This window comes from Nelumbo lutea, chromosome 4 (assembly GCF_056320005.1).
Source record: "Nelumbo lutea isolate HS-2025 chromosome 4, American lotus-T2T, whole genome shotgun sequence".
Taxonomy (NCBI): Eukaryota; Viridiplantae; Streptophyta; class Magnoliopsida; order Proteales; family Nelumbonaceae; genus Nelumbo; species Nelumbo lutea.
This window is the reverse complement of record NC_142687.1, coordinates 11,708,469-11,724,815: the sequence shown is the minus strand read 5'-3', so window position 1 is coordinate 11,724,815 and position 16,347 is coordinate 11,708,469. Positions and strand designations below refer to the sequence as shown.

Below are 16,347 nucleotides of genomic sequence, written 5' to 3'. Positions count from 1 at the left end.
TACTCTAAGTAGCAACATGAAAATGTCAAAAATGTCCATGCAGTTAGTACTGAGGCTGGCTTCTATAGAAAAAACAATACAAACTTTATAAGCAACAGATAAAGAAAAAAAAATGAATTTAAAATTGCAAGCTTGCAGCTTTTCCTTTGAGTGATTGATATTAAGGATAAATTTGAAAAATAAATCAATTAAAAAAAAGAGATTGAATCATTGAAAGGCTTTGGGCTAGCAATTCATATGAAGAAACAATTTAAAAAATAAACTTTTTGATCAAAGGCAACTGCCTAGGTATTTTAGACATTTTCATGCCTCCAAAAATAAAGGAGCAATTATAACAAAAAGTTTATTGCAATTACCAAACTTCAAACTTCAGCGGGAAACTTCATGGAAGGTTTCAACAATTTACCCTAAAATTTAACAAAAATAAGAAGTGATACGAGATAGATCTGGTTGACTCTAGATCTGGTTGAGCCGTAGCCCGTAGTGATACTCAAACACGCTGAATAAGCACACAATCAGCATACGACAACTGACCCACAAGTGACAAGTGTGCTTCAGTCATCGCATGGGTTGGCTGGGAGCCACACTTGCGGGACGGGTTGGTTGCAACCCAAATCGGACATAAAACACCCAATGGATGAAGAGTCAAATTTGAATCCATAATCTAGGCATATCCAGTTTATGTGATCCTCCGTTTGCAGCCCTACATAAGCCACCTACATTCACGAAGACGATATATATCGATGTTGTTACAGACTTCCAGTATCACTACTTCTGATAGAAACCATAGGGTTTGGGGCTAATCATGGAATTCGACCCGAACCGCTTTAACTGAGGCTACACGTAGATTTGATACAATTTCATCCTTTAATCACGTAGATTCCCATATTATTGTCGTGATTTTTTTTATTTCTGCAGGGAAAATGTCTCGAAATATTCTATGATATTTAGTTTGTGTTTGGTTTGAAAGAAAAGGTTGGGAAAGGTAGGGAAACCTACCTTTTGTTTCAAACAAAACACAGCCTTAAAGGTAAAACTTTACTTCATAGACAGGCCTGTAGATACCTCCTGCCCCCTAAAACAACAGCCCCAATGGACAAAATGTGAAATAATTCAAAAGAATAGTGGATTAGCAACAGACAACAGCTTTAAAAATGAACATATAGAGTATGAGTATCATGGCCTTTTTCACATACTGGAAGCCTGTACATGATGGGTAATATGGCAATAGGGAAGAGTGGACTCAACTGAAACTTTCATCTCATCTTTCTCAAAGAATTTCTTTTGATTCTTACAAATCATGTACAAGCAAACTAGAAAAAATCTGGAACCAGAACTAATTTACAACAAATACCCATCAAAAATTTTTTTTTTAAAAAGGAACAAAAGAAAACTCCCTACTTGTGAAAGAATAGTCCCTTCTTCCTCCCTTTCCTTTTCTCACCAGCCTGTGACAAGAGCCAACCATAGTAAATAAACTTCTGTAATGAACAAGGTAAAGCTAAAATTTTGGATAGATCCCAAATGATAACAATAAATGATCAAATATAAACATCTTCCAGATAACTGCACTCCATTTGACAGTGTATAAAAGTCAGATTGTCTATGCTACATCTGTTTCATTGTCAAATGAGTGGAAACAAAGTTGCAGCCATGAGAGGCAGAACTATAACTTAATATTTCAGAGTACAAACTTTTCTGCTCCTTTTACAATGAAATAACGGAGCATCATGACAATGAGCAAACACGTATATTATCTGTGGCTGGTTTCACAGTAATGCAAAAGAAAACAAACTCCGTTCATCTACATGCTACAAACTTCTGAATGAATCTTTCAGAACTGCAGAAATGCAGGGCACTGAATCATTGCAAGAACAGGGCATGTCTGACTGCAAGTTAGCCTTTTTTTTTTATCAATGAAAGTTAGCCTTAATTTTGACAAACTCTTACAGATTATGGGGGAATGCAGGAAACACCATCAACAAATTGGTGGAGAAATGGGGATTTACATACCATGAGGAGGTGATGAGGTTGTTTCCCTCATTACTTGCCTTAAAATTTTTTTTCTACTAGGTCTTGACTCTACTGTGAAACAGATCCTGTGGGGCAGTTCCCTTGCTTATCCTTTCATAAAAGCCATGATAAATCCCCTAGTCCCTTTCTCTTTCCAGTTAATTCCCTTTGAAATGGTCCTTTTCAACAAGAAATCAAAGCATTATACTGGAAAGCAACTCCGAAGATAATCAAATACCATCGAGGACGAGGCCCTCTAATGAAAATGGAAAATCTCTCCAACGTGCACCATCTTGTTTCAACAATAGTGATAATGCAATCATTCATTCCTCTCTTGTTCTTACAAAACAGATTTTCCCTCTTTTCATAGCTTCTTGGTAATTTCCTAATAGCATTGTCTGTTTTTCAAATATTTGACTTCCTCCTACATGAGATAAGATAAATGTGGAAATGTACTAAAGCAGCAGTTCTTTAGGGTGCTTGGAATGAAAAGGATGCCAGAATTATCAATCACAAGGAACAAGATTTACCCAGGACCCTGACTCAATGAAGTATAAGCTAGAGTTTCCGCTTATTTGTACGACCAGAGATATTGTGGAAATTGGGCATGAGTTTTGCCAAAACATGTCAGGATCTACTTCCCCATCTACAAGATGACAAACATCTACACAAAGGTGAAGTTCTCAAAGTGAGCAAGTAATTGTTCCTTGGATGCAGCACCACATAAAATGAGATTTTTTTTCTTCGTAGAGCATTTGGAATTGGATCAAAATAATTATACTGAAACGAAAAGAAAATGACCTATAACTTTCACAGGCCATCACTTTTGACCCAGGCATCAAAACAATATATTTGATATATGAAATCACACGATTTGATGTGATCTACAAGGATCAAATTAACTATTCACATTTTTCTACAATAAGATGTTTTTCTAAAACAACCCAACTCAATTAAGCCTTGTCCCAACCATATGGGGTTAGCCATATGAATCTTTTCTGCCATTCCACTCCCCATTCATTGCCATAACCAATGTTAAATTATGGTCCCTTGTATCATTTCCCACTGCTCCAATCCATGTCCTTTTTGGTCTGCCCCTAGTTCTTCTAGACCCTTGTAACAGATCACTTCTCACTACTGTCTACTGTTATAACAAAAAAAGGCCATCCTCTACAACAGTCATTGAAAAATTACACCTCTACCCTAGTTTCCCAAATTTTCCTGTTTTGATTGTTTTTAACCTTTTGTGCAAGACCTACTAAAAACCCTACCAAAATTGGCTGTTCTTATCATTCTCCATTCCGAACTTTCATGCAAAATCTCATAAAAATTCCATTACTTGACCTACTCCCTTGAATTCCAAAATTTCCAAGCCCCGAAAGAACTCTACAGTTTACCAAGTTCATGCCAAGAAGCCCTTCACAACCAACTGCACCCCCCTCTGTTAGCGCTAAAGTGTAACCTAAACCTTTACCTAAGCTCAGCACCTTTAGTTTACAAGTCCTCAACCCCCTTCTATTAGCCCAAAAAAGATATCCTAAACTTTTCTCTGAGCCCATTGCAACCTTTCTTTTGAAGATAAATAAAGAAGAAAATTTATTGAAATTTTGAAAAAAAAAAAAAAAGGAAAGGTACAACTTCTAGGCGACTAGGAGTCACCAATCATCAAAAGAAAGGTTGCAATTTCCCTTCAGAATACAAATAGCAACTTAAACATTCAAGATTCTCCATAATTCCACTCCAAAGTCTTCTTTGCTAAGGCCTTTGAACGGATTAATGCCCCTAATTCCTCATTGCTTTTCAATTTCCCTTCAAAAATTCTTTGGTTTCTTTCCTTCCAAACCTCCCAGCACACTGCCAAGGGGATGCAACTCCAAATGCATAACCCGAACTTTTCCCTACACCCACTGACACCTTCACGAGTTCCTAACCCACAATAAAACAAGTATCATAATCATCAGGTCATATTTTCATACATCTATTGGAATAAGAACACCTGATCCACAAAATTTCCACCCACCCTACCCCCAGGTGCATAAACTATCACCTTTGAACTTCCCTAATCCATATACCATTTTGGAAAAGCATCAATATAATGAAGGAGAAACAGACTACAGAAATAGTTTATTTGTAGATCATGAACTCACCATTTGTGGAGATCTCCATTTGAAGACCAACACCTGTGAGAAACTAAAACGACTAGAAGAGATGATTTAGTTCTGAAAAATATCAAATCTGATTCAGATGCCCCTCAAACATGCACCAAAAGTCTTCTAAAATCAAGCCCGACCCAGTTTTACTGGTATCTCCCTCACTGGCACTGGCTGATCATATGGCCTGCTGATGTCAGCTACCAGCAATGAAGACATCAACAGTCAAGAGTATCTGATCCCAAGGGAGTAAGCCCTGATACCAACTTGTAATATTTAGGCTTAAATCTGTTTGGAAATTGTAAAAGATTAAGACAGAAAGAACAAAGAAGAACTAAAGAGAGGGAAGAAAAGATGGAAGAATAGGGTGTCTAACATGCTTCACTAATCCTTATTATTGGTATCTATATGATTATGAGATAAATGCCCTTAATTAGGTGCCTCCTTACTAGCTTAACAACAATGACATAAATACCCTTGTTAACAATAAAACAGCTCTCAACAATGAACTCCATCTGTGGGAAGCTAATCCATTTGAAGAACACCTGTGAGATTCTTCAATAAATAAGGCCTCAGGGTTGCTCACAAGTCATCATTTGGCACAGGAAAATACTCCCACCCTCCCTTGGGGACGGAGGAAATGCCAAAAGCAGCCTCTTCATTCCACTAGGGTTATTTATCAAATTATGGGAAAGGAATATATTAGTCTCATGACTCTCATCTAAGATGAACTAAGAACGACCATGGGAACAATTTTCCCCTTTTTTGCTTAATTCTACCAATCCTAATGATCATCCTCTAATTTAGGTGATTCAGCTACATCTCTCCTTATTTCAGAAATAGGCACTAGTTTTTCTTGCAATGTACAATAAAGAACTAATGATCACATGTGAAGGAAAAATCAGTGCATGAGAGGATCATGGAAAGAGTTTACCTCATTTTTGCTTCTATCAACCCTAACACTTTCAACTATCACTTTCTCTTTATATTTCAGAAGCACACACTTTTTTTATCAATAAAGAGATTTTATTAAATTCAAACTCAGGTATTACAGCAAGGTGGAAAATCTCCACCAAGAAATAGATTTAAAGTTTTGCCCAAAACTTAACAGAAGCAGACAATATATCTTCTTGTAATGTACCAAAATTTAACGTAATTTCATCTGAATGTACAGTCAGAAAACGGTTTTCCCTGTGGAACTTTAGAAATTAAGTATTACAGGTAACACATGTCACAATATATCAGAGAAATGTAAATCTCATTTCAAATATTTAGGAGCAATAAATATGTGATATATTTTAATACGAGGACATGAAGTGCCTCTTGAAAGGTAGTGGTAACTTGTAAGTGGTAACACAAACTGTTTACTTCTACTGTAGTAGATGAGTATCAACTTTATATGCAAAATAAGTAGCAATGTCAGTAATGCCAAGTGTACATAATGATGAAATTTATGTTTGTAGGTTAAAGCAATACCCTCTTGATGAACAATCTCATGATATACACAATAGTATCTCTTAACCTGCAGATAGGGGGGGAAGAAAAGTTAAAGAAACATCATTGTAGAATTCTGAATAGGTTTTGCACTGACAAATGACTAGAGAAATAAAATATCCCAAAAAAATGGATACAGATATAGGTACTGAAACATGTCACCAAGCAGTTACTTAGATAAGTCTATCCTAATGTTGGAGGTGTCAACATAACAAAAGATCTTCACCTATATTACCCATGACAAGTACTCCACAATTAGAGCATGCACGCAAAATTTACATTGAAAATTGAAGTACCTGTAACTAGCATCTAGGTATTGTGGACTCCATATAATTAATAATGGCTTAACTTGCCCAAAAGTCTGGAACAGAGAACCAATAATTGATGTACATTCTAGGTAACCTATTGGGATATTAGACAGCTATAGCTCCTATGTTTCATCATACTCCTAAATCTCAGCCTCATTTAAGTGGGTCAAAATATGTTAATAGTTTAGACTTGTCCTCCCATCGGTTGTTGGTTATTGTAAGCTGAAGCATTATTGAAAATACTACTTTAGTGGCATAAAATTCCAAGTGAACTTACGAGCTACTATCTTTGGTTTGTAAAAGATGTTCAGTCCCATCAGAAAGTATTGAAAATGCAGTAGGGTGTCCAAGAGGAATTGTAACCTGCAAAAGAAATATATTGGATAAAAAATTTCCCATGCCACTGTTAACAAGAGATGCAATCTAGATATTTTATCCCTGCTTGGGAAACCAGATAAATTTAAATGAGTACAACCAATCAAAAGCAAATAATATACCTTCAACATCTATATTGCATTCCCTCAAACATGGAATAATAAGATGAGGACACAGAAGGAACCAAATATTTGAAGCCACACCATAGCACATGGAAACTTATTCATGGGGTCAGGAAAGGTAAACCATTGTTTTGTTTGAGGTTCAGAGCTTCAAGTCTGGCAGAAAGAGTCAATCATCAAGAAGCATCATTTAGGTACTCATTTGAGAAAAAGCAGGAAAGATTGTGGTAAATGGGAGTGGGTGGTAACTAGACCTGTTCATGGGCTGGGTAGACCGACGGCCCGGCCCGTTATAAGTTGGGCTTGATCATAATTTTAGGCCCACAGGCTCAAGCTCGGGCCTAAAGCACTGGACCCGACTTTTTTTTAGGCCGGGCTCGGGATTTCTCAAAAAAGCCCAGCCCAAGCCAAAGCCCGACATGATACTATTTATTAAATAATAAAAAATATATGTGGATTCAATTGGGTGTTAACTAATGTCTATGGACCAAATACTTATAGAGAGAGAAGTGATATGTGGGAGGAACTGTATGCAATTTGGGGTCTGTGGGAAGGTGCTTGGTGTTTGGGAGGGAACTTCAATGTGATAAGATTTTCCAATGAAACTTCTAATCCCAATCAGTCTATCACCACTAGTATGAAGAAATTTAATGAATTCATAGGCTTGTGTGAATTGAAGGAGATCTCTCTGTTGCAACCCAATTCCACCTGGTCCAATTTTCAGGAAAACCCACTATGCTCAAAGCTGGATAGATTTCTGTTCAATAGAGGATGGGAAAATCATTGGGAAGGTTTGGTTTCCAGGGTGTTGCCTAGAGTCACTTCAGATCACCACCCCATTAGATTAGGAACAGAAATCTTCTTACATGGCCCTGCTCCTTTCAAATTTGAAAACATGTGGTTGACGCATCCGGATTTTATTTAGACAGTGGAGGATTGGTGGAAGGAGGAACTAAGAGGAGTAAGGTGGGAAGGAATCAAATTCCATAAGAAATTGCAAAGATTAAGATCTAAAATAAAGGAGTTGAATAGGGATCATTTTGGAAGGTTAGAAGAAAGGAAACCGACTCTAATTTCCCAGATTGAAGAGTTGGACAATGTGGAAATTGAGAGAAATCTCCGTGCGGAAGAGAAGGATTTAAGATGGAAATCAAAAAAAAAGAATTGGAAGAAGTCCTCAAGAGAGAGAAAACATCTTGGAGACAAAAGTCAAGACAAAAATGGATAAAGGAAGGGGATGGGAATACACAATTCTTTCATGCAATCGCCAATGGAAGAAGGCACAAAAACTTTGTGGCTAGGTTGGAAATCAATGGATGGCTAATCTCAAATCAAGATGAAATTGCCAAAATCTTTGTGGACCACTTTAAATCCCTTTACAGGAGACCACTGGAGGATAGATTGAGCTTAGAAGGTTTGGAGTGGCCTTTACTAGATGAGGAGGCAACAAATTGGCTTGAAAGAGATTTTGAGGAAGAAGAAATAAGAAAGGCAATGTTCTCCATGAATAGGTCTAAAGCACCGGGCCCAGATGGATTCATAATGGCTTTCTATCAGGATTGTTGGGAAGTGTCGAAAGATGATTTACTGAAAGTCTTTAAAGAATTCTCCATGGAGTTAATGCAACTTTCTTGGCCTTGATTCCAAAGAAAGGTGATGCTAACCATCCAAAGGATTTCTGACCCATTAGTTTAGTGATTAGTGTTTACAAGATAATTGCTAAAGTCCTATCATTGAAGATCAAAGTAATTCTCCCTTCCCTCATCAATTGGTATCAAGGAGCTTTTGTTCAAGGGAGACAACTAGTTGATCAAATTCTAATAACCAATGAATGTGTAGAGGAGATGATGAGACCTAGGAAGGAAAGTTGTGTGCAAATTGGACTTAGAAAAGGCCTATGATATGGTAGATTGGGGTTTTTTGAAAGAAGTTCTACATCAACGGGGGTTTGGGGAGAGATGGTGCAATTGGATGCTTGGGTGTGTACGATCTTATCATTTTTATATCCTTGTTAATGGAGTGGTAAAAGACTTCTTCCCAGCTTCTAGAGGGTTAAGCCAAGGTGATCCCCTATCACCCTTCCTTTTTACTTTAGTGGCAGATGTCTTCAGTAGACTTCTCTCTAAGGCAAACAGAGAAGATGATTTTAGGAGTTGGAGAGTGGGGAGAGACAATATCCCACTTACTCATCTCCAATGTGTAGATGATACCATTATTTTTTGTGAAGGAGGAGACATTAGGAAAGTGGGGAGATTGAAAAATCTAATCAAGAAGTTTGAAAAAGTGTCAAATATGAAAATCAATTTGGACAAGAGTTGCATAGTAGGGATTAATATGGAGGGGATGGTCCTACATAGGATAGCAGATTGCTTAGAATGTCATATCACCTTGTGGCCTCTGACCTACCTAGGGCTTCCCCTAGGTGCAAACCCAAAGGAAAGTAGGTTTTGGAACCCAATTATAGAAAGATGTAAAAAGAGATTGGTAGCTTGGAAGAGAAGTTACATCTCTTTGGGAGGTAGGATCACGCTGTTAAAACCAACTCTGGCTAACCTACCCATCTACTTTCTCTCTGTCTTTAGGATTCCACCAAGAAAAGAAAAGTAATTAGAAAAAATTATGAGGGATTTCCTTTGGGAGCTGGGAGAGACTAGAAAGGACCACTTAATAAAATGGAAGGCTGTGTGTAAAAGAAAGGAAGAAGGTGGTTTAGGTCTAGGGAATGTAAGGAAGAAGAATACAAATCTGTTAGGGAAATGGTTATGGAGATGGCCTCTTGAGAGAGAAAATCTATGGGTTGAAGTAGTGGCAACTATACATGGTAGATTGGAGAATGGCCGGGACGCTAGTGTATCACGTAGGGCTACCTTGGCAGCACCTTGGAAAGCAATTCATAGCCTCCTCCCTCAGTTTCTCAGGTACATCACGTATGATGTTGGCTCAGGGAATTTAATTCGTTTCTGGGAAGACATTTGCTTTGGTGACCGGCCTTTAAAGGAGGTTTTTCCTTCTTTTATTATATTTCGTTGTATAAAAATAAGGTCATTTCAAATTTTTCAGTTCTTCCTTCTTTGCCTTTTGAGTCTTAATTGGAATCTTAGATTCCTTAGGGGTTTAAGGGATGAGGAAGCAACTTGTTTGTCAGAGCTTCTCCCTCTCCTTGATAGTGTTTGGTTAGAGCTTTCTTGTCTAGATAGAAGAATTTGGTTCCCAAGCTCTAAAGGTTCCTTTTCTTGTGCCTCCTTTTTTAAAGCTCTTTGTCAGTCCTCTTCCTCTTTGTCCTTTCCTTGGAAAGAAATGTGGTTTCCGTTGATTCCCCCTAAAATTCAGGCTTTTTGTTGGGAAGTGACTCTTGGGAAAATTAACTCTAGATTATTTGCAAAAGAAGAGGCCTTTTTGTGTATTTCCCCGAATTGGTGCACTCTATGCAAATCTGATGGTGAATCTTGTTACCATTTACTAATTTCCTATTCATTTGCTACAGATATATGGGTTTGGTTTTTCTCTTTGTTTGGATGCAGGTGGAATATGCCAACGGAGATAAAAATGCTGTTCGACCCATCTACCTTTGTGTTACCAAAGAAGAGGGGAAGAGTAATGTGGAGTTACACTAGAGTAGCAGTGTTGTGGACATTGTGGGAAAAGAGAAATGACAGAATCTTCCAAGAGAAAGAAAGGAGCAAATGACAAATTGTGGAGTGTGTAATGACTAGGGTTATACACTGGCTACAAACGGTGGAACTAGTCAAAATTTTCACATTTGATGATATGTGGAGGAATTGGCCTTTAGCGGCTTCTAGCTCTATGCAAAAAGTTAAGGCAAGTTTGGCTTGGGCTCCTCCCATTGAAGGATTTCTGAAATTAAACTTCAATGGGAGTAGTCAAGGAAACCCAGGCCCAGCTGGAATAGGAGGGGTCATCAGAGACAAGGAAGGAAACTTAAGAGCACTATTCTCAGAACCAGTGGGGAATGGAGACTCCTTAAAGGCAGAATTGTATGCAGCCCTACAAGGTGTACAGATTGCAAGAGAGTTAGGATTGGAAAATTTGGTGATAGAAGGGGACTCCAAGGTGGTGGTGGGTTGGCTAAAAAACCCAGATTCAGTGATCTGGGCTTACATAAATGAATTGAAGAAATTCAAATGGTTAACTCAGCAGATGGAGGTAACTATACAGTGGGTGGGGAGGGAGGCAAATGCTTTTGCTGATTCTCTAGCCAAACAAGGGGTAACTAGGGAACAGTTGTACTGGGCCCAATTGTAACTTTGTTTCTGTATCAATGAGTGAGGTTGCACCTCACAACTCATATTGGGATTCTTGTAACGAGCTATTTAGCATTTGCTTCTAATGAAATCAATTGAATTTTATCTATCAAAAATATATATATATACAATATTTTTTCTTTGTTCTTCTCTTTTTCTCAAGTAATAGTGAGATGTTTATTATTTTTGAGTTTTGAAGGTTTTTAATATAAATAAAACACCTTTTTATTAATTGAAAAAAGAAAAAAAAAATCTGTTTTCAAATTTCTGGCCGGGATCGGGCTCGGGCCAGAATGTCTTCTGTTGATAAATAGACAAAGCCCAGCACGGCCAGGCCCATGAACAGGTCTAGTCTCTAGTGGTAACAAAGTTCGTTCAAGAAAACAACTTGAATATTCTGGATCTCAGACAGGAAAATTTTCTTTCAGTGGATGGGTTGAATCAACAGAACAAAGTGTCTAAGATTCTGATTACATGATTACATCATCCGAACTGAAGGCTTCAATGGTAAATTTTAGCCAAGAAAAAAGATATACTTTTACAGACTCGGAAGAGGTGGAGCAGTGTTGCATTCACTTAGGATGCAGCAGAAGATAAGGTCTGTGCCTCCCCGTTAGGTCAAGAACAAGACAGTGACGGGCGACAAAGTTTCTGGAAGTGAAATTAGGTCGGAGAGAGGAAACAGAGCTCAGTATTAGTTAGTTGGTGACCTCAGATCCAGGGTTTGACAGCTCTGTGGGGGATATTAGGAGTGTGCAAGACAGCAAGGATAGGGGGGAAGGGTAATTTTTTCAGAGGTGATAGTGAGGAAATTGGGAAAAGAGCAGTGTTTTAAAAGTCCAAGGGGCATTTTGTGCCCAAGGGACAAGGAGAGGAGCACACTTTTTCAAAGCAAGGCACAAAAATGCCAAAAAAAGTCAAACAATGCAAAAAAAAATACAATATTAAAAATATAAACTTAAATTTTAAAATAAATGTTTAAAAAACTATTATCTCAAATTAAAATACATAAATATTACATGTAAAACATATTCAAAATGAAAATTCAAAAATAAAATGAAACAAAACATATAAAACATATTCAAGCATGTAAAACTTTCAATCTCTAGACATTCTCCCAATTGCATTATTTCAAACTAATGTGATGTTAAACATTTTGCATTTTTTTATAAATAAATTCATTTCCATTAAAATAATGATTGGATACAAGAAAATCCCTTTAAAGGCGTGAGGTGCCGCCTCTCCTAACAGAAAATACAAGAACTATAACAGAAATTACATGAGTGTTGATGTTAAAACAAGAGTTACAGTTGTGCCCAAAACAATGTTTCCCTATTTACCCCTTGTTTGGCCAAGGCATCTGCAAATGCATTAGCCGATCTCCCAACCCACTGTACTGTTATAGACATTTCTTGTCAGCCATTAGAATTTCTTTAACTCATTTTTGTAGCCCCACGTGACATCCTCCGGATTATTTACCCAGTCCACCATTGTCTTAGAATCCCCTTCAATCAGAAGCTGCTCCACGCCCACTTCTTTTGCAAGAAGTATTCCTTGTATTGCAGCAGACAGTTCTGCCCGGATAGAGTTCCCAACACCTAAAGGGCCAGAGTAGAGTAAGATAACCTCTCCAGCCCCATTCCTCAATAGACCTCCCATCCCAGAGGGACCCGGGTTACCCTGGCTACTCCCATCAAAATTCAGCTTCAAAGAACCAAGAGGAGGAGGGACCCAGCTAGTCAAAACCCTTACCTTGTAGGAGGAGCAGCTTGCTACCAATTTCCAATCCTTCCAACAATCAGTGAAGGAGAAATTGTTAAATAATTCTAAAGTTTTTAACCAATGTATTGACCTGGACAAAATGCAGTCCTTCAAGGCTTGACTGCTTCTCCCTTTTTTTTGGAAGATCCTAGCATTCCTTTCTTCCCATACTGTCCATAACAAAGTTGCTTGCATGCATCTCCACATTTTCCTTCCTCTTTTATGGGGCCAAGAGAAAAAAGAAGGGCTAAAGATTGTGCTTACTTCTGTTGGCATATCCCAACTATACCCAAACAAAGATAGAAGCCAAGTCTAGAGCTTTGCAGATACACTACAAGATAAAAATAGATGATTACAATCCTCACCATGAGATCTGCAAAGAATGCACCAGTTTGGTGAAATACAAAGGTTGGGTCTTCTCTTTTGTAGGTTATCCATCGTGTTAACTTTACCATGCCACACTTACCAACACAAAGCCATAACCTTGGGGGGGACCAATCTACACCGGACTTCTTTGGAAGGGAAACTTTGTTGAGAAGAGGTTTGGCAGAGGAACTTGAAAAATGAGCCACAAGAAAAATACCCATTGGGGTGAATGATCCAAATTCTTTTATCAAATTTCGAGGGATCCAGCCAAACCTTATCAAGAAGACACAGAAGAGTAGACAAGCACTCAATTTCCTCATCCCTTAACCCTCTATGGAAACCAAAATCCCAAGACAATGCTAGCAATTTTAAAATCGACGAAAGGAATTTTGAAATCACCTTTTTTTTATACAAAGAAACAGAGTACAAAGAAGGAAAAAGGTCTTTTAGAGGGAGATCTCCAACCCAAATGTCCTCCCAAAACCGAATAGAGTTACCAGAACAAGCATCATACCTGACACTCTCTGAAACTCCATGAATACTCTTCACTACTTCGTGCAAGAGTCTATGTCGCTCCAAAGGCCACCTCCACAGCCACTTCCCTAACAAAGCTGAATTCTTTTTAAGCACATTCTCGAGCCCTAATCCTCCTTCCTCTTTGCTTCTACCCACAACCCCCCAATTAATTAAATGATCTTTTTTACCTTCTCCCAGTTCCCAAAGAAAATCCCTCATCAATTTTTCCAATTTCTTTGCTTCCCTGGACGGAATCCTAAAGACAGAGAGGTAATAGGTAGGTAGATTCATGAGGGTAGCTTTTATCAAAGTGATCCTCCCACCCAGAGAGATAGAATTTTTCTTCCACACTACTAATTTCTTTTCGAACTTCTCCAAGACTAGGGTCCAGAACCTACTCTCCCTAGGGTTTGCTCCTAACAAAAGCCCTAAGTGGGACAAAGGCCAAGAAGAAATGGAACACTCAAGACACTCTGCAATCGCCTCAACCTCCTCAAAGTCTAGATTTACTCCGGCTATGCAGCTCTTTCCTAGATTGATTTTCAGATTGGAAACTCCTTCAAAAAATCTCTAATCAATTCTTTCAGGTTTTCCACCTTCTCATCGAGGCCTCCCTCACAAAAGATCATCAAGTCATCTCAAACTAAAGATGAGTTACTAGAATTCTGATTGTGCCTACTCTCCATCCCCTTATCACATCTCCCCTATCAGCCCTAGTGATAATTCAACTTAACACATCAGCTACCAGGGTAAAGAGAAAAGGTGAAAGTGGGTCCCCTTGTCTAATACCCCTACTAGCTGGAAAAAAAATCTCTCACCACCCCGTTTACTAGGATAGAATAATGACAAGAGCAGACACAACCTCTAGTAGAAATTGTCAGTCCACCAAGTCATAGGCTTTCTCAAGATCAAACTTACAAACAAATCCTCTCTGCTTGGACCACTTCATCTCTTCCACACATTCATTAGCAATCAGGATCTGATCAATTATCTGACGCCCTTGGATAAAAGCGCCTTGAGCCTAACTAATAATGGAAGGAAGGACTTCTTTAATCCTCAAAGACAGGACCTTGGCCAAGATTTTATAGATACTAGTCGCCAAACTAATTAACCTAAAATCTTTAGGATGGATAGCACCGGCTTTCTTTGGAACAAGGGCCAAGAATGTAGCATTAATGCCTCGACTAACTATATGGTTCTCTACAAATTCATTAAAAACCTCACAAAGATCAACTTGTATCACCTCCCAACAATCTTGGTAAACAACCATTGTAAAACCATCTGGGTCTGGAGCTTTGGATCTATCCATCAAAAACATTGCCTTCCTAATCTCTTCTTCCTCAAAACATCTTTTCAACCATCTAACCTGATCTTCCTCCAACCTTTGCCAATCTACCCCTTGTAATTCCATCCTCTCTTCCAAGCGTCTTCTATAAATCGATTTGAAATGATCCACAAACTTTCTGGCAATATCATCCACAAACTTTCTCCCCCTCTACCTCTAACTTAGACACAAAGTTCTTTCTCCTCCTCCCATTTGCTACATCATGAAAAAACTTAGTGTTTCCATCACCTTTCTTAATCCATCTATGCCTCGATTTCTGCCTCCAGCTTATTTCTTCCATCATTAGGACCTCTTCTAGGTCCTTCTTCAACTAACCCCTCAGATCTCTCTCCCCCTCCTCCATTCTAGATTGAGCCTCTCTTTCATCCAACTCTTCTATCCCAGAGATTAGATTCACTTATTGCTCCTCAAGTCTTCCAAAGTGTTCCTTGTTCCAATCCTTTATTTTGGCTCTCAACCTCTATAGTTTCTTGTGAAATCTTACCCCTTTCCAACTTACCCCCCCCCCTCAATTCCTCATTCCACCAAAGCTTTACTTTATTTACAAAGTCCAAGTGGGTTAGCCACATATTTTCAAACCTAAAAGGTCTAGGTCCACTGATAAAGTCTTCCACACCTATTCTTATAAGACAATGATCTGAGGTTACCCTAGGCAAGGCTCTAGACACCAAGTTTCCCCAATAGTTCTCCCAATCAACATTAAAGATAAATATATCCAATTTCAACCACAAGGGAGTTTCCTGTAAATTAGACCAAGTAAATCGAGCTTGTAGTAACGGGATCTCCTTTAACTCACAATCAGCAATAAAGCTATTAAACTTTCTCATGCTAATTGTGATGGTATGTTGGGAATTATTAGTTTCTTCAAAAAATCTTATCACATTGAAATCCCCTCCAGGCACCAAGGGCCTTCCCACAAACCCTGAATTGCATACAATTCCTCCCACGTCATTCCTTTCTCTATAAATATTGGGACCATAAGACATTAGTTAAGACCCAAGCGACGTCAACCTCTACATTCTTAAATTTGATGGAAATTGAGAACCTCCCTATTAACTCCTCCACTACTTCTACTACATCATCTTTCCAAAGAGTGACAATCCCCCTTGAGGCTCCCCAAGATGGGGCTGAAGTCCATCCTACTCCTCTTTAGTCACATGTTCGGTTAAGTGGTCATGTGACCTTCCTTTGGTCACGTGTTGATTTAAGTGGTCATGTGACCTAAGTTTCTTAGAAGTGGGCTTAACAATGGGCCCAGCTGAAATAAGTTCTCTCTCCCTTGGCCCAGGAGAGGTAATAAGGTCCACTGGCTCAGTGCTCTTGCCCGACCCCACCTGAAGACTAGGCCCACCATCTCGACCCACCCCTAGTTCACCCATCTTATTTCTTGACCTAAGTTGATTTATGCATTCTTGATTCTACGAGCCACCTTTGTACCAAGCCCCTTGAGGCAAGGCCAAGCAAGTCCATGTTAGGGTCTTAAATGCCTAATCCCTACCAAAAAAAAAAAGAGTTTACAATTTTAGTTTTATCTTTTAAAAATAACTTTTATTAGGATGAACGAATGAACAACATTAGCAAATAGGGGGTTCTCAAAGCTTTGGTGAGCAAGCGAAGAGGAAGGCTAGGTAAGAC

At 38.6% G+C, this 16,347-nt stretch overlaps 1 protein-coding gene across 7 annotated transcripts in view; it reads right to left on the bottom strand.

Moving 5' to 3' along the window:
• Positions 1 to 1,129: 1,129 nt before the first annotated feature.
• The window catches only part of LOC148853920 (uncharacterized), a 40,613-nt gene continuing 25,395 nt past the window's right edge, over positions 1,130 to 16,347 (bottom strand). For all 7 annotated transcript variants that reach the window (XR_016095096.1, XR_016095095.1, XM_088941917.1 and 4 more), the window contains 3 exons: positions 6,243 to 6,328; positions 5,640 to 5,685; positions 1,130 to 1,448 (listed from right to left, as the gene is read on the bottom strand). Coding sequence is in view for 5 of the 7 variants with exons in the window: in XM_088941917.1 (XP_088798043.1) it covers positions 1,398 to 1,448; positions 5,640 to 5,685; positions 6,243 to 6,328 (183 nt within the window). In the remaining 2 variants the exon portion in view is untranslated. The remainder of the gene's footprint in view (positions 1,449 to 5,639; positions 5,686 to 6,242; positions 6,329 to 16,347) is intronic.